The 23,472-nt window shown below is 35.3% G+C and overlaps 3 protein-coding genes across 3 annotated transcripts; all 3 read left to right on the top strand.

Moving 5' to 3' along the window:
* The first annotated feature begins 681 nt into the window (after positions 1–681).
* LOC132272775 (transcription termination factor MTEF1, chloroplastic-like) lies at positions 682–1,587 on the top strand. The gene has a single exon (XM_059773868.1). The coding sequence runs from the start codon at positions 682–684 to the stop codon at positions 1,585–1,587; it is 906 nt and encodes a 301-aa protein (XP_059629851.1).
* Positions 1,588–5,809: 4,222 nt separating this feature from the next.
* Positions 5,810–6,955, top strand: LOC132272776 (uncharacterized). Its single transcript, XM_059773869.1, has one exon. It carries the CDS (start codon positions 5,810–5,812, stop codon positions 6,953–6,955), a length of 1,146 nt encoding a protein of 381 aa, XP_059629852.1.
* A 13,717-nt stretch (positions 6,956–20,672) lies between these two features.
* LOC132272778 (uncharacterized) lies at positions 20,673–21,329 on the top strand. Its single transcript, XM_059773870.1, has one exon. It carries the CDS (start codon positions 20,673–20,675, stop codon positions 21,327–21,329), a length of 657 nt encoding a protein of 218 aa, XP_059629853.1.
* The last annotated feature ends 2,143 nt before the right edge of the window (positions 21,330–23,472 follow it).

Raw genomic sequence — 23,472 nt, forward strand, 5'->3', positions numbered from 1 at the left:
ATTAATAACTTAAAATAATATTATTGGGTTATGGTTAAAAGATAAATAAATAATATTATTTATAAAAATAATAATGAATAATTTAGATAAAATTTAATTCGTGAATTCAATCCAATCCGATCCGTGTGATCACGGATCAGTGACGAATTAAGATTTGTTTAATCTGTTAGGAACGAATCAAATTATAATTTATACCTTAGAGGATATGATCCATGGCCACCCCTACCTAAATATATATGCAACAATTTTCTCATTGAAGAAGACTACCAAGTAAAGTTTAGAAATAAAAATAAGTTGGACCATACGGTTATTTTTTATTTTTTGATAACAATATATGTCTCTTCCTTTTAAGTTTTAAACCTGTGATCCAATCTAATCCAAAAATGATGCAGACCTCCTCGAACTAGTTTTAGGGCCGTTGAGAGGTTGTTCACAAGCCCGCCTAATTTTTGAGCTAGGACTTTCACTCAATCCAACACTTTGAAGAGCTCGAACTAGGTTTAGGGCACACTGTTCACCATTCAAAACACTGTCAGAAAACCAGAGAGAGATCCAGAATGATAGAAAGGGAAAATCGAAGCACTGCAAATCTATGAAGCTCCCCACTTTACAGGCAAGTGCTCATCTCTACACTCTTCGCTTTGATTGATTGCATATTATATGTGTATGTATCTTCAAGAAATGAGGACTATTTATATCTGCAAAAGTCTCTTCTCACTCTCTCTCAAGAACTCCTCACATCTCAACAAAACCCCAATCTCTCTTCTCTCTCTCCTCTTCATCTCTTCCTCTCCAGAAACCCCCATTGCGGTGGCCGATTACTTGATTGACAGACACAAATTTTCTCCTGAAACTGCTTCGAAAGTCTCTTCCGTAGTAAAGTATCTGAAAAGGCCTGAAGAGACCGATTCGATTCTTTCATTTCTCCAGGAAAGTGGTTTTTCTGATACCCATCTCGAGCGTATCATCAAACGCGCGCCTCAAGTTCTCTCTGCAAATCTTGAGTGCTCCATCAAACCCAAATTCAAATTTTTTCAAGACTTGGGTTTTTCTTCTAGCGATATTGTGAAAATTGTTTCGTCTGAACCACGGATTCTAACTCGTAGCGTTGATAATCAGCTTGGTCCATCGATTTTAACATTGAAGAGTGTTCTCGGTTCGAATATGGATGATGTGTCTAGGGTTTTAAAGAAAAATGGGTGGCTTCTAAGGTATGATTTGGCGAAAACTATGATACCCAATATTGAACTTTTGAAGAGTTGTGGTATTAGTTCGTCGCATATAACTCAGTGTCTCTATATATTCCCAAGAGATTTCATGCATAAAACGATGAGAATTAGCGAAAATGTCAAGAGGGTTGATGAGATGGGCATTGACAGGAAGTCTAAAATGTTTCTTATTGCGATTCGGGCTATTAGTTCGATAAGTAAAGATAATTGGGAGTTGAAATTGGAGCTTTTTAAGAGTTTGGGGTTTTTGGAAGATGACATTTTGTCAGTTTTTAGGAGACAGCCTCAGTTATTTGTTCTGTCAGAGAGGAAAATTTTGACTCAGTACTTCTTAATTGTCCTGCTTAAGCATATCTGATGTGGCTTCTTTTTTCATTTCCTTTCCTACAAATTTCCCATCTCTAGGAACTTCTGAGTTGATTCTGGTTTTGTTTGTGGAACTCAGTTGCCACCTTGAGACCGGATTGACGAGAGATTAAGCACTGCAGTATAGAAGGTTTTAGAAACTTGTTAGAGGAGGTTATTAGATGAAGAGTTCAGGGCTGAATTGATACAATAGATTAAGCACCGCAGCTCATGTTTCTTCTGAGAATGAACTTCTCTTTTAAGGTCACTCTCATGAACTAGCTGAGTTGATCTGTTGATGTCAGTTCGGGTTGGAGCAACAGTCTGTGTGTGTATCTTACCTACCAAAAAAGAGGAGTTGATGCTGGTGAGGTGTTAAATATCATATCTAGTTGCTGTTCTGAATTGTATGCCGTTTGATTTTCTTAGCGTGGTTAAAAAAATGTTCTCTCTTGTTTGGTTTCCTCTACTTCTCAGCCCAATATCTAGTCAGCCGAAGAGTGTAAGGTAGATTTATCCCAGGGCATTTGTAGCTTGTGGGGCATCTATGATTCTGCATTATATCGTAATCCTCAGTCATGAGACAGCTCTGTTTATCCCAGGCAGCAGTAGAAAGCTCTGTTTACTTATCATTCAAGCCACCTTTGATCGTGTTATCCTCCAGACTCGAACTCTGTAGAGATGTCTCATAGCTGATGAGATTTGGTTGATTCTAGTGCTAAGGTAGTATTACCAATGAGGTAGCGGATCTCTCATTCAGGTGATTCTAAGGCAGTGTTATTATAGCAGATGAGTTACCGTGTGTTGTTAATATAGTAGATGAGAAAGTTTTATGTTTTAATAGATAATGTGCAAAATTTTAGCTATTCTTTCATTCAATCAAATATCAAAACAGAGCAAATTTAACTTTAGGCTATGTTTGGTTACAAGAAAATAAGCAAGAAAAGAAAAGAAAAAAGAAGTAGAAAATGAGAAGAAAGTGAGGTGAATGAACAGAAAAGTAATTTTCTAGCATACATTTGGAACCTATTTAAAGATGAGGGTTAGTCTCTTTGGGTTGATTGGGCACATTCAAACCTCATAAAAGGACAAGAGCTTTTTTGGAGTTTGAAGGCTAGTCAGCTTAGTTCTTGTAATTAGAGAATGCTTCTGAAATTAAGGCAACTAGCTAGGCATTTTATCAAACATCACGTAGGTGATGGGTAAAATGTATCATTATGGCATATTTTTGGTTACCTTTAGGTCCTCTTGCTGAGTCAGTCAGTCCCGACCTCATTGCCAATTCAATTTGTGTTTGTTTGGGCCTTGTTTTGCCTTCGGGCTTGTTGGGCTTTGCCCTCTGTTGTATTTTCTCTTTTTTATATCTATATATAGACTTACCCAAAAAAAAAAATTAGGTCACTTAATATCACAAATGTCACTGTCTTTTTTATAGTGCTTCTGTTTCTGTTTTGTTGTTTTAGGTTTAGCCTTTTTGACATTTTTTCCACTTGGGTTGATACAAGTCATCAATTTGTTAACAACTGTTAAACCACCACTAATCTTCATATTTTTTCTGTTCTGGGAGATTAATGGGAGCAAGTTCAACAGCTTTCCTATATTCTCCACGCGAAAGTGAATCCAAACACAAACATACATGCAAATGACTAGGAAATTTGAAAAACATTATATATATTACACACAGTTTCATTACAAACTATATGTATTACCAGACTTACAAAACACTTAAAATAGTCGGGGCTTGCCATATTCATAACAAACCAACAGTTCTGATTAAATGAAGCTGCCAAACCGTATGATTTCACGATCTAAACCTTATAAATGGTCTAATCTCACTGCTTCTCCTCTGTCACAGCTTGGCGATGATGGCACGTCGGTCGGATGTATCTTCTTGAAGATATAAAAGAAGCAACCTTGTGGATTTACACTTTCATGGTCTGCAATTACATCCCTTTTGGCCTTCTTCTTTGATGTTCTCTTCATTTTCTCTTCGTGGATTTTTCGCATCACGTAAACTTCAGCAAGATCAACTCCGGCGAACGACATGGCCGGGAAAATAAAACCGGAATGGGAAAATTGTGTGTGAGAAATGTGTTGTCTTTTGACAATTGAATTTTGTGATGATAAGGTTTGGAAGGGCTTAAAGAAGCTATTTATACACAAGTACAAGCTTGGAGAGCAAGCAAGTTTTGTCACTGCATGTTCTTGGCTGTTTCGTTTCATGGCGGCTTATAAATAAGACTGAATACTCTGTTGAAAACACATGAAGTGGGGTCACATGAAATTAAGTTAGTCCTTTTAATACTCATAGCATGAATCATGCCTTCAACGTGCATAAACCAAGGGCACTTGTGGCTAAGCCATATGTCTTCTATTTCTTAAAGAGGACGGTGAAAATTTTAGTCTTTAAAAATGAATAAAGTGGGTATGTAAGTGATGTGTGTAAATTTTTTGTCAAAAAAAAATAAATAAATAAATAATAATAACAATAATAAATAAATGCATAAAGTTGTGCTTGGTGACCAATAAATTTTTGGCCTAATGCTCTTGTAGATCAACCATACCCTTATACTACGTAATATTATGCAGATACCATTGCACCTTCCCAAAGGGTTGTCTATTAATTGACTTTAATATATTGGACAAAATTGGCCTGATTAAATACATCATATAAAGAAAGAGGGACTAGTTGTTGCAGAATGGAAGTTATGAATTGAGTGCAAGTGTAAGTTATAATGGGTCAACGCTTGTCCACTTGCTCAAAAATTTAAATTTTAAAAATTTAAACTTTGGAGGTAGTACTACATATACACTAATTTATACTCAATCACTTTCTCATTCGGATCTGATGTGGGACAAATAACCATTGTTACACTCTCTCCTACCCAAACTTGCAACTCCCTCGTTGTAGCTCAGGCCACCCTGCCTACTCAGGTTGGCTCACTCGGATGCCTTTCGAGTCGGGTGCTTGGCGTGGTATCGGATCAATAATTAAGTCTGACTCTGATACTAACTATAACGGGCGGTTACTTGTCCATTTATCGACTTACCCAAAAATACACGCGCGCGCGCGCACACACACATTGGACGAGGGACTAGTTGTTGCACGGTCCAAAGAGGGGTACTACACAATGGAAGTTATCAATTGGGTGCAAGTGCGAGAAAATATTACATCCTATTCTTTTGTTAGGTATATATATATATATATGCAATATGGGATTGGTAATTATGAGATGGTTGGCATGTTGTCATTAAGAGATTAATTAAATTCAACCCTACTTAAAAAAATTTCTATAGAACAAGACTATTATAATGGATTGACGTTTGTTTATTTACTCAAAAGTTCAAATTTAAAAAATTCAAATTGTTAAGTAGTGTTGCATAACCACTAATTTATACTCAATCACTTTTTTCATTCGGATCCGATGTGGAACAAATGACCATTGTTACATTCTCCCCTATTCAAGCTCGCAACTCCCTCGTTGCGGCTTGGGCCACCCTGCCTACTCGGGGTGGCTCATCCGAACGCCTTCCGAGCCCGGTGTTTGGCGTGATATCGGATCAAGAATTGGGTCTAACTCTGAAACCAACGGGCGGACACTTACCCATTTATTCAAAAATTCAAATTGTTAGGTAGTGGTACATACCTACTCATTTATACCTAATCATTTTTTCATCTGAATTCGATAAGAGACAAATAAACCAAGTAAAAATTACAACTAAAAATAAGTTGGATTATATGATTATTGTTTTTAATTTTTTTGATAACAACATAGCTGATAAAAAATGTATATGTCTGGTTATTACTGTGCGTGTAGTACTGATACACTCGTCTCCCAGCTTATTTCACACGGACGGTCTTGGGCCAGTTGCGCATCGGCTCTTCCTATTAAACTTGTGATTTGATGCAGACCTCGAACTACGTTTAGGGCCGTTATAGAGCTTGAGAGTTGAGCCAGGTTGTGCACCGGCCCACCTAATTCTTGGGCCACGACTTTCACTCAATCGAACACTTTGAAGAACCTGACACATGATACAGAGCTGGAACTAGGTTTAGGCACACTGTTAACTATTCAAACACTCTCAGATAACTAGGGAGAGAGATATCCAGAATGATAGAGAGAAAATCGAAGCACTGCAAATCTATGAAGCTCCACACCTTACAGGCAAGTAGTCATCTATATACTCTTCAATTTGATTGATAGCATATTATATGTGTATGTATCTTCAAGGAAATGACTATATATATTTGCAAAAGTCTCGTCGCACTCTCTCTCAAGAACACTTCACATCTCAACAAAACCCCAATCTCTCTTCTCTCTCTCCTCTTCATCTCTTCCTCTCCAGAAACCCCAATTGCGGCGGCCGATTACTTGATTGATAGACACAATTTTTCTCCTGCAACTGCTTCGAAAGTCTCTTCCGTCGTAAAGTATCTGAAAAGGCCTGAAGAGACCGATTCGATTCTCTCATTTCTCCAGGAAAGTGGTATTTCTGATACCTATCTCGAGCGTATCATCAAACGCGTGCCTAAAGTTCTCTCTGCAAATCTTGAGTGGTCCATCAAACCCAAATTCAAGGTTTTTCGAGACTTGGGTTTTTCTTCTAGCAATGTTGTGGAAATGGTTTCGTCTCAACCAATGATTCTAACTTGTAGTTTTAATAAACGGTTTGGCCAATCGATTTTAGCATTGAAGAGTGTTGTCGGTTCAAATATGGATGTGTCTGGGATTTTAAAGAAACATGCGTGGCTTCTTAGGTATGATTTGGCGAAAACTATGATACCCAATATTGAACTTTTGAAGAGTTGTGGTATTAGTTCGTCACAAATAACTCAGTGTCTCTATATTTTCCCAAGAGATTTCTTGCATAAAACAACGAGAATTAGAGAAAATGTCAAGAGGGTTGATGAGATGGGCATTGACAGGAAGTCTAAAATGTTTCTTCTTGCGATTCGGGCTTTTTGTTCGATGACTAAAGATAATTGGGAGTCGAAATTGGAGCTCTTTAAAAGTTTGGGGTTTTCGGAAGATGACATTTTGTCAAGTTTTAGGAGATATCCTCATGCTTTTGCTGTGTCAGAGAGGAAAATTAAGGAGTTAACACAGCTTTTGCTTAGCTCAGGCAAATGTGATATCTCATTTGTTGTTAATAACCCAGAATTACTTACTTACAGTGTTGTGAATAGGTTTAAGCCACGGTTAAGAGTTCTGGAGGTTTTGGAAAGCAGGAATTTGCTTCTTAAAAAGTCAAGTTTGGCAACTGCATTCAAGATGACTGATAAGAAGTTCTTTGAGAAATATGTACTCCCTTATTCAGATGAAGTTGGCAAATTATTTGTGATTAAGAAGGCCTCGTTGATAGCAGAAATATGTGCTTAAGATCATAACATCCTTTGTGACTTCATGATTTAATACCTAGGGGCAGGCTGAGAAAAGCATGGCAGGTAAGTAGATACTCTTTTCTTCTATACATATGGTGTACTACTGAGAAAAGCATGGATTTATTTTCCAGCTGGCTGTCTAATTTCAAATGTGTAACATTTCTTTATCTTTTTTTTTTTATATTTTCAATTGAGTCATCATGCTGAATAATCTTGATAGGTAATATATCTTGCTCAAGCTTTCTCATTTTGTGCGAGGCAATGATTATGACTGTGATCTTATTCTTCACATATAATTTTCTCATTGTGCAGAATTGCATGCTATCATAAGTTTTGTTTATCATGTACAGTAGTCATGTATGTCTGTACGGATCTACCAATATAACCAAGGTTTGGGGAAGTAAGGTGCTTCTTCCAATGCTAGCAGTATACGGAAAATTGGATCAAGTGAATTCAGCAGTAGGTTAAATCCATCAAAAGGGAGACTAGAGAACCTCCTCCCACAGCTAATGTGACAAAACCCTTTTTTAAGTGGAATATTTGAAGTGAGAAATTGGTTGAAATTGAATTTCAAGTTTATTTTTTTGTTTTTGTTTTTTATTATTATTATAATTATAGATGTGGTGGTGGTGGTGGTAATAAAAGGAATTGCAAGTTGAACCTAATTTGACAAACAAAATGTGCAAAATTTTAGCTATTATTTCATTCGACCAGGAATCGAGGTGAAAAAAAGCCTATTTAGGTAGTGGGTTGCCTCTCCTGGGTCGCCTTACAAATTAGGATGACCATTTTTTAGTTCTTATAATTTGGCAGAGCTTATATCGTCAAGATTTATTCTAGTAGGTCACACTGTCGATGAAATATACATTAGTAAAGTGCATAATTTACTCCTATAACATTCTAAATTCTATAGAAATGTATTTTTTTTTTTTTTTTTTTTTTTTTTTTTTTCCTTCTGATGATGATGATAAAGGAACATGCATTTTTCATTTAATTTGTGTCCTTAAATACTTGTGTATGCAGTGGTTTCAACCAGTCCATTGACCACACCAAAAGTCAATCTAACCAGTTCCCAAATTATTAGTCTATTTATTAATTATTCTAACAAAAACTCATACTCACATGCTCCTATAATGAATTCTCCACGTTTTACTTTGGAAGGTGATTAGAAAGTATTACTGAAGAGTCCGGATCCTCCATGGTGTACCACACAGTACAGTACACCATGGACAGCTGTGACCGCTGACATGTATGGGCACTCCACGCGTGAGTGATTAGACAGTGTGGTACATCATTGTGCTGTTGCCGTGTCTGGTCCTGACTCTTAAGAGAAACACTTAAACAGACAAACTAACTGGGACAGTGACACAAAGAAGAAAAGTTTATTCAAGCAGTTTTTTAGGAATGACAAACACAGTTGATTCAAGCAGTTGAATACAATACTGCACAATATAAAGATATCTTCATATGTGGGTGTCCTGTTTCTAAAATTATTGTCATAACTTGGAAGAAAGTGTGAGGAAGTGGAGAAGTAGAGTTTTAAAGCAAGTTTTTCACTTCTGAAAGGTGAGTGGATGAGCAAAGACCCCAAGAGAAGACTCCTCCTCCTGCCTTTCTCTATAGCAGTGATCTTTATTCTGCAATCCTCCTCCTGAACTAAAAATGTCTTTGGACAATGGTCTTTCTAAAATGCCCTTAACAAGAAACATGATGTGATGCTCACATATACAGTCATAATACTCTGTGTGTGTGTCTCTGTCTGTGTATATGTATATATATATATATAGTTAATTTAGTTGAAAGATTCTCCCAACTTGTGTCAGAATTATTAATTGTTATTGACCTGGCTTTTTGTCCATAGAATTAATGATGATATGCAGGGGTATTAAAGTATTTTTCCTCAACGATTCGTTCTTTCTCAAATTGTTAAATTGTCCTGAACCATTAGTCATTCGGATCGAGACCATAGTTCAATTGTAGTGAAACCCTTTCTCTATAGTAGTTATCTTTATTCTGCCATATATTGTTTACTCTCATCATATAAGCCATTGTTAACCCATGATTTTGGATAGATATTCTAAATCCCATGATAATTGTTCTTTCTCTTATTATTGTTTCCCATGTTACTTAATACTTTCATCCTTAAAAAATACTAAATGTAACCTTGGACTTTATTTGTGAACTATTGTATCAGACATGACAAATGAGTTGTTATAACAAGAGGGAGACCATCAAGAGAGTCTCCCATGACAAGAATTATGAATTCTTCATACTACCACTGGATTGAGAGATCGAACAACTATGTTTGTTTCCTTCTGATCCAATTTTTATTTACTCTATAATTATTTCCGAGTATTAGTTGTTCTTTAATATTATCTATTATCTCACAACATTTTTTGCATTCACTGAGAATAAGCGTGTTTTGCATTCTGGAAAATAATATCCCTAACAGATTCTTGTTTTAGCTTTGTTTGCATTAAATCTATATTCGTAAATAATCTGGTGATTGAGTCTGTTGATGGCAGAGAACCTTGAATAGATATGGAAAGATAAGTCTCTCTTTTCTATGGCGGAGAAAAAGTAATAAAAGAAAATAGCAGCATTACGTACATAGGTGGAAGCTGTTGCTATAAAGATGCGTGATGTATGATGCCTTCAAAGAACTATTTTGCCAACATTTTTCGATTAATTTTCATAGGAAAGTAATATGGTGTACTGGTAAAATGGACAAGGCTGAACTTTTACGATTGTCTAATGATTTTGGCATGCACTGCAGGGCTTATCTGACACTATTATGTTCCTCAAAAAGTTACAGATTACGTAAAAACTCTCCATTTCAGTGATTACCTTTTGTGATTGAATAGTGGACTCCAATCCTTTAAATGAACAAGACCAGCAGTGATTACAAATTTAATTCATCTGAACCTTATAAATGGTCTAATCTCACAGCTTCTCCTCTGTCGCATTTTGGCGATGGCATGTCGGTCGGATGTATCTTCTTGAAGATATAAAAGAAGCAACCTTGTGAATTTTCACCTTCATGATCTTCAATTACCTCCCTTTTGGCCGCCTTCTTTGATGTTATCTTCATTTTCTCCTTGTGGATTTTTCGCATAACGTAAACTTCAGCAAGATCAGCTCCGGCTAAAGACATGGCCGGAAAAACAAGCCGGTATGGTGAACTTGCGTGTGAGGAATGGATTGTCTTTTGACAAACTGGATTTTGTTATGATAAGGCTTCGGGAGACCTTAAACAAGCTATTTATACACAAGTAATAGGCTTGGAGAGCAAGCAAGTTTTGTCACTGCATGTTCTTGGCTGTTTCATTTCATGGCGGCTTAGAAATAAGATTGAAGACTTTCTTGGGAAAAATATGAAGTGGGGTCACAAGAAAAGTGGTCCTTTTAATATCAATTTAGCATGAATCATGACATAAACATGAATAAAGTTGGCTTGGTGACCAAGTCTTTTTTGGACACCATTTAACATTCCTAAAAGGTTGACTATTAATTGACTGTTATATATTGGACAAAATTGGCATCATCAAATATACCGTGTAAAAAAAGAAATATATTATGTATACACAATATAAAGGACAAGCTCAAGGTCAAGGGAGGCTTTGGTTGTTGCGGGTGTGAAGAAGGTACATAATTTTAACTTCACATGTGGATAGATTTTTTATTTTCTATTTCGAACTCATGACTTATGTATTTTCATATATTAGTAATACAAAAATTAAATTGCAATCATAAACAGGTGTGTTGATAGTTCAATTATGAAAAAAAAAAAACACAGGCGTGGTGATAATTTTTGGGGATTAAAAAAAAAAAAAAAAAAAAATTACAGGACTTAGTTCCAAGCCAAAATAGTGAAACCTAGTCATTACTGGCGTTTCCCATCATTACTTGTGATCAATTTGTTAGAAATTATCAATTCAGGCCCAAAGTGCAATTGCGCCCAACATTACATCCTATCCTTCTGTTACCTAGGTATATATATATATATAATATGGGTTGGTAATTCAGAGGTGGTTGGCAACTTGACATAAAGGCTACGTTTGTTTGGATATAAAATAATTTTTAGAAAATATTTTTTTATTTTTTAGTGTTTGGATGCTGTAAAATATTTTTGAAAAAATAAATTAATAAAATTTAATAAAAATAATTTATCTATCGATTTTGGACAAGTTATTTTACATGTCTAGTCCGATGAAACGAAGCCTAAGAGATTAATTAAATTTAACCCCACACAACAATTTTCCCATAGAACAAGACCCCAAGTGAAAATTAGAACTAAAAACAAGTTGGATGTGGTTCTTTTTTTAGAAGATTTGTGTGTATTGATGATAAAAATATTGATATCTATTTGGCCTTAACATCCATTAGCTATTGTTTGAAAATTTATAAGACCCTTAAAAATAATACCTCTTATTTCTTTTCTTTTCTACTCTATTCGTCACCAATTCTTTATCGAGAACTTGACAATATTTGATTTTTTCTTTTCTCCTCTTCTCTATCGGGCTTGAAATCTTTAATAAGGAATTTGAGAGTTAAAGACCCCAAACCATTAGGACAAAAGAAGAAGGACAAAAAATGTATGTTTTTTCCTTTTTAACCAAAGGAGCTATCAATTTGATATGAATCCTACAGGGATACCACAATTGCCCCCTTAGGGACTTAAGGTCCTCGTGGGCCACACTTTTGGTTGGGCTCTGCTTTGATACCATTTATAATGGCCCACTTCATTACATGGTATGATATTATGTGCTTTAAATCCAAGTATTTAGTTATTGAATTTTTACCCAATAAAACTTCGTACTATTTAGAAATAGCACTAACAGATATAAATACTTCACTTTCACCTAAGAATGACTTAAATGCAACAGTCCTAATGATCAAAATCAATATTATTAAACTAGTGGTCTTCATAAATAATTAATGGCAACAAGTAAACACTTTCTTGCTGATAGGTTCCACTATAATGTATGATGCACCATTTTTGATGATTTTATTCGTAAGATTAGTACATATCATATAAAAGGAGATTGAATATCCTCCTATTCTGTGCATTATTCAGTGTATAAAAATGACGTAGTTTAAATTGAGTGCAAAAAAAAATGGTAGAATTGGAGAATCGATTGGAATCGAACAGAACCAAACCGGTGCTTCGATTCCGGTTCCTCACTAGTCCGGTTCTAGTTCAAATTTTGTGAAACCGTTGAGTAACGATTCATTTATGGTTTCAGACCCTCTAAAACTTAGCCGAACCAAACCAGCCTCCAGTTTAGGCTTTTGTCTAATTAGCCCAATCCACTTTTTACTGGCTAAGAGAAACCAAATGTGCTTAATTGTGGAGGCAGTGTTCGGGGTTGTAGAGCGAGAGAGGTTGATGGGCCCAATTATTACTTGGCCCATTAAGATTTACTTCTTACACCCAGTCAGCTAAAGGCCCAATAATTTCTTTTTTAGTTGGTAATGAGCCTAACTTATTACAGAGCTCGAACTAGGTTTAGGGCACACTGTTCTTTGAGAATCAGAGAGAGAGATGCCACTGCAAATCTACGAAGCTCCCCACTTTATGGGCCCATTTGGCATGCGTTTTGCTTTAGGCGTTTTGTTTTTGGCTAAAACAGAAACAGTGTTTTTACGATTGGAGTGTTTTGGTAAAAATCGGAAGTACATTTGGGAACGATGTTTTGCTGTGAAAATGTCGGAAACAGAAACATGTAAAACATGTTTGGTAAGCCATGCGTTTCAAGAATTTTGAAAACTAAACATGTTTGGTAACTCCAACTATTGTAAAAATAAAAATAAAACAGAAACAAAAACATGTTTGGTTATCATTGTTTTTAATTTATTTTTATAATTTTATTTCTATATAAATAGTCTATATATTTTTAATAAATATATTGAAATTTGAACACACCAAATTACAAACACATCTTTTTTGCTATAAAAAAAAAAAATGAAGAAGCGTAAATGAATTAAGAAAGCCTTCATCTGTGCAAAATCTTGGTTTGCACCACAAAATTCCGAATTTTTTCCATCCCAAGACTAATGTTTTGGCATTAACTTGAGTCTTGATGACATGTAGAGTCTTTTTACTGTGTTATTATGATTTAGATATTAAGATCACCTTTTTCATTTCTAATTCATCTATTTGGAGTCAAACTTCACAAAACATCTATCAAGGAGTCATAACATTAAAAAAAATAATAATAAATAAATAAAAAAGAGCACCCTGCTAGAATGGAAGCTTGCAAGGAAGCTTCTCAAATCATACTAATTCTTCTGTATTAGGAAAAATGACAAAAAAAATTGAGAACAAATTAAACAGTAGATTAAATTAAACAGGAGATATAATTCAAAGTTCAAACACAATTCACTTCATTATTTACAAATTTCAACAATAGGATTCAAAAACGAAGAAAAAGATGCTTAACAAATAAAAAGACGTTTCATTGTGTTTTCCTTAACTGTTAGAAAAGTATCAGAAAAACTCAAAAAATCTTACAGGAGATATACTTCAAAAAACACAAATTTCACTTCCATGGAACAAGCTTCAATAGTAGGACACATCATCTTCATAACAGCACACATCACCTTCAAAAGAGTATCAACACACTTCACATCTGCAATGGTAGAATTTAAGTTGAAAAATATTAATAATAATATCAGCCAGTAATAGTAAAAGCAAAATAGTAACAACAAAAATAATATATATTACATATATATATATATATATATATATATATGTATGTATGTATATATATTACAAGCCCACAATAGCAACAAATATATTACATATAAAAGAAAAAACATACCATCACTTGTGTTGAAAACTTATGAGGAGGCATTGCCTTCAAAATAGCGAATCTCATCTTCAACAACCCAAAGCATCTAGTAATGTTCTTATCATACAAGAATCTGCTACATTTTTCCTTTTTACTGATCCTGAAAATGTATACATATCTTTTTCTTCTATCAAGATACAATGATTCACCATTAAACCATGTTAGTTTAAAGATAATTTAGGGTACAACTATTAGTAACCACCAGAACACATTTACTTTATGCAATTTGCTGGCTTTTTTTTACACTTTACTACTGCTAGATCTATGTTTGTATATAGGCTCTTGTATAATGAATATATGAACATAATAAGAATGTTGTAACCTCATCCAAGTGCTCAAAGGTACTGTAAGTCAACAGTAATGTTCCCATTCTTGCTCTTGCTGTAATCTCTTGTGTTCCCATTCACACAAGCCCTGACATAAGATTCTGCATATGATATCCACTGTTGGTTCCTCCATATCCAACAGTAACTAAGATACATAAAAAAGGAACAGAGCTGGATTCCTTATTAGTTAAATCTCCCTAGCCAAAGCCTACTTCAATCTAGAGTGCCATAGCTTAGCTTCTCTTTGCTATTATAGAATCTCCATGGTAGCTGCTTCTCCGTTATAACTCTCTCATCCACTTTTCTTTTTCTGCTTACACTAATTTGCCTCTTTTTTATGTCCTTTTCTTCTAACATTGATCTCTTTCCATTGTTCTTAGTCATCACTGTGCAGGACTTAGAGTGATTATCAAACGAAGGAAAAGTTAAAATTAGTAATACCATTTAGAAAATTAATTAGAATTAGCTCAGGCATCAAATGCTATAGCCTACAAGTTTGGAACAAAAATCTAAAGTCTCCAGGTGAATTCGAGTTTCCATTTCTTCTTTTTATGCAAAAACTCAATTATATCAGACTGGTTATCTGATTTTCCATTCCATAATTCTGTAATTCCACAAATTCCATCTTTTTAGCTGTCCAAGATTAAATCAGTATCACACCTCTTAAGAATTCCTCATATAGAATAACTCAAGCAGGATCATAGGACAATAGTAACAAATACCCTACTTCTAATCCAACACCACATGATCCACCTTTGCACTCGCTAAATTAGTATATCATACCTCTTATACTTGCACTAATCAAAAACCTCCTCTAAAATAAAATTGAGAAAGCATGAGTCGTGTTCAATATCAGCTTTCAAATTTTGATTTTACTTCCAATCACATAAACAACAAATTATGCAGCTATTCCACTAAGAAATGTGATATTAAGGGTTTCAACTTTGATACAATAAAAATTTGTTTCTAACTTTTTCGAAAACATAGTTTACATATCTGTGGTTATTTTCATATGAGTACATGCAGCTTATATAGATAACACAAATGACGGGTTTTATATAGTGTGAGCATCTCAAGCATCACAGATTCACAAGAAGTCCTCACTTGCCCTTCCCCTGTTTTCAAGAATAACCCTAGTGATATCACTCGAGATGGGAATTTCTGAAATCTAGCTTTTTCCTATTGTTAAATTATCAAAAACTTTATTTGTACAGTAACACTCTTTCCATGGCAATCAAGCCTTTGAAAGAAAAATTATTTTTACAGAGACACTTCAACTGAATAACAATCAAAGAAATACATGCCATAAAGGATAAGGATGATATTTTTCCTTTTTTTGGTAAGTAATAAAGAATAATGATGATCACTACTCCATCAAAAGAAATCTAGATTAATAGTTCCTAAAACCAAAAAAAGAAAATTCCAACACCATACTAATCATTAGCTCCTCACAAAATATTGAATTTTGTCAAGTGTTTGATACACACACACACACACACACGTAGTATATATTTACAGAAGCCTCATAAAAGTCATCAGTTGCAATCATTAGCTCCTCACAAAATATGAAGCAACTTGATTCATTCATAAACAAATAAATAAGCATGATTTTGAAGAAAAATGAACCAAATCAAACATCAGAAAACTTGCGTTTGTGGTTGTTTTTTAGAAGAAAAAAAAATAGGGTTTCAAATCAATGACTTAAATGTATAGGAAAACCCTAAAAGCATACAATATATGACAATTATTAACCACAAAAGTCGAAGAAAGAACTGAGAAACATGAAATATGTTCAACATAGTGTAATAAATAGGCAAAATTTGCTCAAACCTGCCTTGATCTACGACGAAGACAACAAAACGGTAAAGATCGGTGGTCAAATTGAGCGAAGACACCACTGAAAGCAAGGATCGGTCATTGTTTTCAGCCAAACAAGCACATAGTGTAGTGATAGGGAAAAATATAAACCTATCCTACCCTCGATAAGATTGATTAGATTTCATTATCAAGGATAATGAAATCAAATCTGACGTGGTTCAACAAGTAAGAATAATCCTACTATAACTAGAGGAGGTCAAAAGGATTAAATCATATCCCGACAAATCTGGTAATAAATCTCCTATAATTTCGCACAAGCGGAAGATAAGGTCAACCATCGATATCAGCGGAACGATTTTAATTCCAATCGATAGCCATAAATAGGGCATCAAGCCATTAAAGAAGATACGACGAAAAAACTATTATTAATCCCTGCCTTCTTTTTAGACTTCCGTGACTAATTTGATCGTCGGAGAGCTCTTGGCAGGCACCACACCGGTGCCGTCAAGGTTCATCGATCTTCTCCTCTCTTCCTTGCAGGAAAACGGTATTGTATCAGACTGCGCGAATTTCAGCCTCAACAGTTGGCGCCGTCTGTGGGAATCACGATTCCCTTGAATCAATTAATTACTCGTTGGGTATACACGTTTGCAGTCCGGTATGGTTGCAGTCCGGTATGGTTACCGAAGGAACACCGTCGCAGGGATCTGGTCAAAGGGTAGAGTCGGGTGAAAACCTGGACGTCCCAAACGACCAGGCACGGCTTGCAGCGTTGGAACTACAGGTTCAAACTCTGAGTCACGGAATGAACTAGTTGATCCAACAAAATGCAACGCTCTTGCAACACCTTGTTCCACCGGCTCAACACAACTTTCCAGGACAAGATCTCTTAAGTCCAAACGGAGGTAATGAAAATCTTGAAGAGAGGGATAATCATTCCCCCCAAAATAAGACTGAAGTGGAACAAAGCCAGGTGGGAACCCGACATAGAGAGGTGGTTCACTTATCTCTCCTACGGAGTTCCCGACCTCCTGAAAGCATAGCCTTCTGTCTTAAGGAAAAGACAAAGAAAGTTACCCATCTCGACTTGCAGATCAAGGATTTCAAGGGGAAAATGGAAGATGTAATGCAGGCTATGAAAGGGAAAGGTCCTGCCACCGTAGACGACCTGGTACAAAGGACCAACTTGCCTTTCAGCCCCGCCGTTATGAAATGTCCACTACCTAGCAAGTTCAGGATGCCCTTGTTCGAAAGCTTCGATGGGACCAAAGATCCCCTCGATCACCTAGAAACTTTTCAAGCTCTTATGCACACGTTGTGCCAGATGAAATCATGTGCCGAGCTTTTCCCACTACACTTAAGGGATCAGCGAGAGTTTGGTTCAACAAGTTGAAGTCAGGAACCATCAACACCTTCGAAGAATTGAGTAAGCTGTTTGTGAGCCACTTCATTGCAGGTCAGAGGCATAGGAGGCCGGCTATCTACCTGTTTACTATGGAGCAACAAAAGGAAGAGTCGATTCGGGAATACATCACCCGATTCAACGCAGAGATGTTGTAGGTAGAAGAGGCGGACGACAAGGTAGCTTTGACCGCTTTCATAGGAGGGCTCCAAACCTCCAGATTCTTGTTCTCCTTATCAAAAGAACCTCCCACCAGCATGATAGAGTTGCTAGTCAGAGCGCAAAAACACATCAACGCTGAAGACACCATGAGTGCACGGAAGGAAGGAGAGGACAAGAAGAGGCCAGCCCCTCTCGCCAGGGATGAAAATAATACCAAATATAAGAAATCGTTCTTCAGCCACAGTGACAGCACATATCATGAGAATGACTCAGATGAGTATACCGACTAGAAATTGTCTCACGGCTGGAATTAGCCTTATCAAGTCATTCACAATAAAGACTGGGGGCATCTTAGTTAATCATTTTAAATGGAGGGTAGCTCCATCACGTGTTATTTTGTTTTTAATAATGATGGTCTTTAATAAAATTCCTTTTAGTTTATACGTGCAGTATTCCCGTACTATAAGGGATAGTAAATGAGTGTCCTATATTACAAGGACCCGGGCTAAATGAATCCCGTAATCCGTATCCCCGTACATAAGGGATAGTAAATGAGTGTCCTGTATTACAAGGATTCGGGCTGAATGAATCCCGTAATCCGTATCCCCGTACTAAAAGGAGATAGTAAATGAGTGTCCTGTATTACAAGGACCCGGGCTGAATGAATCCTGTAATCCGTATCACCGTACTATAAGGGATAGTAAATGAGTGTCCTGTATTACAAGGACCCGGGCTGAATGAATCCCGTAATCCGTATCCCTATACTAAAAGGAGATAGTAAATGAGTGTCCTGTATTACAAGGACCCGGGCTGAATGAATCCCGTAATCCGTATCCCCGTACTATAAGGGAATAGTAAATGAGGGTCCTGTATTACAAGGACCCGGGTTGAATGAATCCCGTCATCCATATCCCTGGACTATAGGGGATAAGTATCTTGTATTATCAGGACCCGGGTTGAATGAATCCCGTAATCCATATTCCTGTAATATAAGGATAATAAATGAATGTCCTGGACTACAATGACCTGGGTTGGATGAATCCCATAATTAATATCCCCTTACAATAAGGGATAGTAAATAAAAATCCTTTATTAAAGAGGTGAGCTGAGTAAAACTCGTAAAGTTCAATTCCCTTACTAAAAGGACGAAACTCGTATAATTTATTCCCTTATAAAAGGAAAAGTACTGTTCCCTTGGGTAAAAAAAAAAAAACCCCGAGTTACTATTCACATGAATAGTGCCCGCGGGAATAGTACCCGCGGGTACTGTTCACCGGGGTTGGAAAAAAAAAAAAATTATTATTACTATTCATGAACAGTACCCGCGGGGGTACTGTTCATGCACAGTACCCGAGGGTTTGTTCCCTCGGGTGCAAAAAAAAAAAAAAAAAAAAACTATTCAGGAACAGTTCCCGAGGGTACTGTTCCCTCGGGTGCAAAAAAAAAAAAAAAAAAAAAAAATCCCTAAGTTACTATTTATGTGAATAGTACCCGCGGGTACTGTTCACAAGGGTATTAAAAAATATATATATATATATATATTCCCTAAGTTACTATTTATGTGAATAGTACCCGCGGGTACTGTTCACCGGGGTTGAAAAAAAAAAAAAAAAAAAAAAAAAAGAGAAAAAGAAAAAGTATTATTATTATTTATTACATTCCCAAAGCTAGACGTGCAAGCTTGGGAATGGGGGGTAACTGATAGGGAAAAATATAAACCTATCCTACCTTCGATAAGATTGATTAGATTTCATTATCAAGGATAATGAAATCAAATCTAACGTGATTCAATAAGTAAGAATAATCCTACTATAACTAGAGGAGGTCAAAAGGATTAAATCATATCCCGACAAATCTGGTAATAAATCTCCTATGATTTCGCACAAGCGGAAGATAAGGTCAACCATCGATATCAGCGGAACGATTTTGATTCCAATCGACAGCCATAAATAGGGCATCAAGCCATTAAAGAAGGTACGACGAAAAAACTATTATTAATCCCTGCCTTCTTTTTAGACCTCCGTGACTAATTTGATCGTCGGAGAGCTCTTGGCAGGCACCACACCGGTGCTGTCAAGGTTCATCGATCTTCTCCTCTCTTCCTTGCAGGAAAACGGTATCGTATCGGACTGCGCGAATTTCAGCCTCAACATGTAGAGTCGCCACAAAAGCGCCACAATCGCTTATATGACGACCTATTTTTAAGCCACAATCGCTTCAAATTCTCCGATTCCTGCCTTGTTCTTCGACCAAGACAACAAAAGAGCAAAGATCCGTGGTCAGTTTGGTGGATTTCAGCCAAACAAGCAGACACAGCAGAGTCGCCACAAAATCGCCTCTGCTGGAGCTTTTTAGAAAACCCTATAAAATGACTGAAATATTTTAAGCGTGGTTTATATACGTGTTGCAAGTCTGGTTTAAGTGAGTTTTTACTTCCTCCGCTACAGTGATTATTTGGGCCAACAGTACCCAAAACACGGTAAAACACCAAAATGGTGTTTCAACATTTGGCCTAAAAATTGAATCTGTTTTGACACTATTGGCAACAAAGCAGACCAAACCAAACATGTTTTCGGTTAAAAAATTACTACTGTAGCAAGCCTGCAACAAAAACACATGAAGTAAAACAGATACCAAACAGGGCCTATATGTGTGTATATTTTCAAGAAATGAGGACTATATATATCTGCAAAAGTCTCATCTCACTCTCTCTCGACAACACTTCACAACTCAACAAAACCCCAATCTCTCTTTTCTCTCCCCTCTTCTTCTCTTCCTCTCCAGAAAACCCCATTCTGGTAACCGATTACTTGATTGATAGACACAAATTTTCTGCTGAAACTACTTCGAAAGTCTCTTCCGTCATAAAGTATATGAAAAAGCCTGAAGAGACCGATTCGATTTTGTCATTTCTCAAGGAAAGTGGTTTTTCGGATACCAATCTCGAGCGTGTCATGAAACACGCGCTTCAAGTTTTCTCTGCAAATCTTGAGCGCTCCATCAAACCCAAATTCAAGTTTTTTCAAGACTTGGGGTTTTTCTTCTAGCAATGTTGTGGAAATTGTTTCGTTGGACCCACGGATTCTAACTAGTAAAGTTGATAGTTAGCTTGGCCCATCGATTTTAGCATTGAAGAGTGTTTTGGGTTCGAATATGGATGATGTGTCTAGGGTTTTAAAGAGATCTGGGAAGCTTTTAACGTATGATTTGGGGAAAACTATGATACCCAATATTGAATTTATGAAAAGTTATGGTATTAGTTCATCGCAAATAATCCACCATATCCGTAAATCCCCAAGATTATTCTTGCATAAACCAACGATTATTAGAGAATATGTGAAGAGGGTTGATGAGATGGGCTTTGACAGGAAGTCTAAGATGTTTCTTTGTGTGATTCGGACTATTAGTTCGATGACTATAGAGAATTGGGAGTTGAAATTGGAGGTCTTTAAGAGTTTGGGATTTTCGGAAGATGACATTTTGTCCGCTTTTAGGAGACAACCTCAGGTTTTTGCTGGGTCAGAAAGGAAAATTAATGTGACAACACAGCTTTTGCTTAGCACGGGCAAATGTGATATCTCATATATTGTTAATAACACAGAATTACTTACTTACAGTGTTGAGAATAGGCTTAAGCCACGGCTAAGAGTTCTGGAGGCTTGGGAAAGCAGGAATTTGCTTCTTAAAGAGCCTAGTTTGACGACTGTATGTGCGATTACTGATAAGAAGTTCTTGCAGAAATATGCACTCCCATATTCAAAAGAAGTTGGCCAATTATTTGTGGTGAACAAGCTCTCGTTGAAAGCATAAATATGTGCTTAAGATCATAACATCTTTTAGGACTAAATGATTTAATACTTGGCGGCATAGCATGGCAGGTAAGTAGGTACTATTTTCTTCTATCCATATCGTGTACCACTGAGAAAAACATAAATTAATTTTCCAGCTGGCTGTATAATTTCAAAGGTGTTGAAATATATCCTTAATTTAACTTTCTTCTTTTTTCTTTTTTCAAATTTTCAATTGAGGCATCATGTTGAATAATCCTGATAGGTTATAGATAATGGCCATGATATTATTCTTCACATATAATTTTGTCATTGTGTAGAATTGTATGCTATTATAAGTTTTGTTTATCATGTACATTGGTACTTACAGTAGCCATGTATGTCTGTAAGGATCTACCAATATAACCATGATTTGGGGAAGTAAGGTGCTGCTTCTTATTAGTTCAGCAGTAGGATAAATCCAACAAAAGGGAGACTAGAGAACCTCCTCACACAGAAAATGTGACAAAACCCCCTTTTTAAGTGGAATATTTGATGTGAGAAATTGGTTGAAATTGAATTTTAAGGTTTTGTATTTTTTTACTATTATATATTATAGTTTGTGGTGACGGTGATAAAACGAATTGCAAGTTGAACCTAATTTGACAAACAAAATGGGCAAAATTTTAGCTATTCTTTCATTCAATCTGGTGAAAAAAAGCCTACTTCGTCAAGATTTATTATGGTAAGTTACACTGTCAATGAAATGGAAACATACATTTTTCATTTAATTTGTCTTAAATACTTGTGTATGCAGTGGTTTCAACCAGTCCATTTGACCACACCAAAACTCAATCTTACCAGTTCCCAAATTATTTATTATTCTAACATTTTAATTTGGAAGGTACTGAATTCTACAAACTAAATGTCAAATGCAGTCCCATGGTTTGCCATAATTACAGGGACCTCCCATCGGGTTTGGGAAATTACGCGGATCTCCCCTAAGAATAAAAATAATTTACACGGACCTCCCTTTTGTTAGAGTCAACGACAGAAATTGATGACGTCAGCTACTATTTTTACTAAAATTCCTAAAATACCCTTGGCTATATAATTTTATATTATAAAAGATATATATATCTATAATATTATTAAATGTGCATAGTGTTTCAGTATTTATTTATTTATATAAAAAAAATTAATGGATATAAAAATAGTTTTTGAAAAAATAATTTCTATAAAACTCTAAAAATTACCTAATAAAATCAATAACATTCCATATAAAACTCTTATTTTTAGTTCAATATAAAAAGAATAGTTATTTTTTATGGATAATTATCACGATATAACGCACCCGGCCAGTTATGATTATGTCATTATCAGAAAAGGACACATGTCATCATCCTATTAATCCAAAAAGCCAATAAATAGAGGCATGGAAGGAGGAAGAGGTACAGAAATTGAGAATTCTATAAATCCAAAATTTCGGCATGGAAGGAGGAAGAGGTACAGAAATTGAGAATTCTATAAATCCAAAATTCTAGAATAAAATACAGTATTTTATTTTTTATTTATTTGTATAAAAAAATATTTATTAATTAATATAAAAAGAATTTTTATCTATACTATTATTAGATGTGCAAAGAGTTTCAGTATCTAAGTATTTATTTATTTATACAAAAAAATATTTATTAATTGATATGAAAAGAGTTTTTATATTAAAAAAAAAAACTCTATAAAACACTAAAATCTACATTAAAAATTTAAATTAACCTATTTATCTATTTATTATTATGAATTTTTTAATAAAAAAATCTAATTAGACAAGAATTATTAATATAAAAAATATTTATTAATTGATATATGAAATAAATTAATTTTTCTAAAACTCAACCACAAATTAGCTTTTAATATAAGTTTCTAAATAAAATTAAATCTAATTAGACAAAGATATATTTAAAGAAAATAAAATAATTTCTATAAAACTCTATCACAAATTACCTATTTTATTTTCAATAAAACACTATCACACCAGACAAAAATATATTTAAAGAGTTTCGATAAAACTTTATCGCAAATTACCGATTTATTTATTTATTATGAGTTTTTTTAATAAAAGGAAATCTAATTAGACAAGTATAATTAATATAAAAATTATTTATTAATTGATATAAAAAGAGGTTTTA

The sequence above is a fragment of the Cornus florida genome, unplaced genomic scaffold (genome assembly GCF_030987335.1).
Source record: "Cornus florida cultivar Cherokee Brave unplaced genomic scaffold, ASM3098733v1 CherokeeBrave_3.0.0_Hap2_Chr09, whole genome shotgun sequence".
In the NCBI taxonomy this organism is placed as follows: domain Eukaryota; kingdom Viridiplantae; phylum Streptophyta; class Magnoliopsida; order Cornales; family Cornaceae; genus Cornus; species Cornus florida.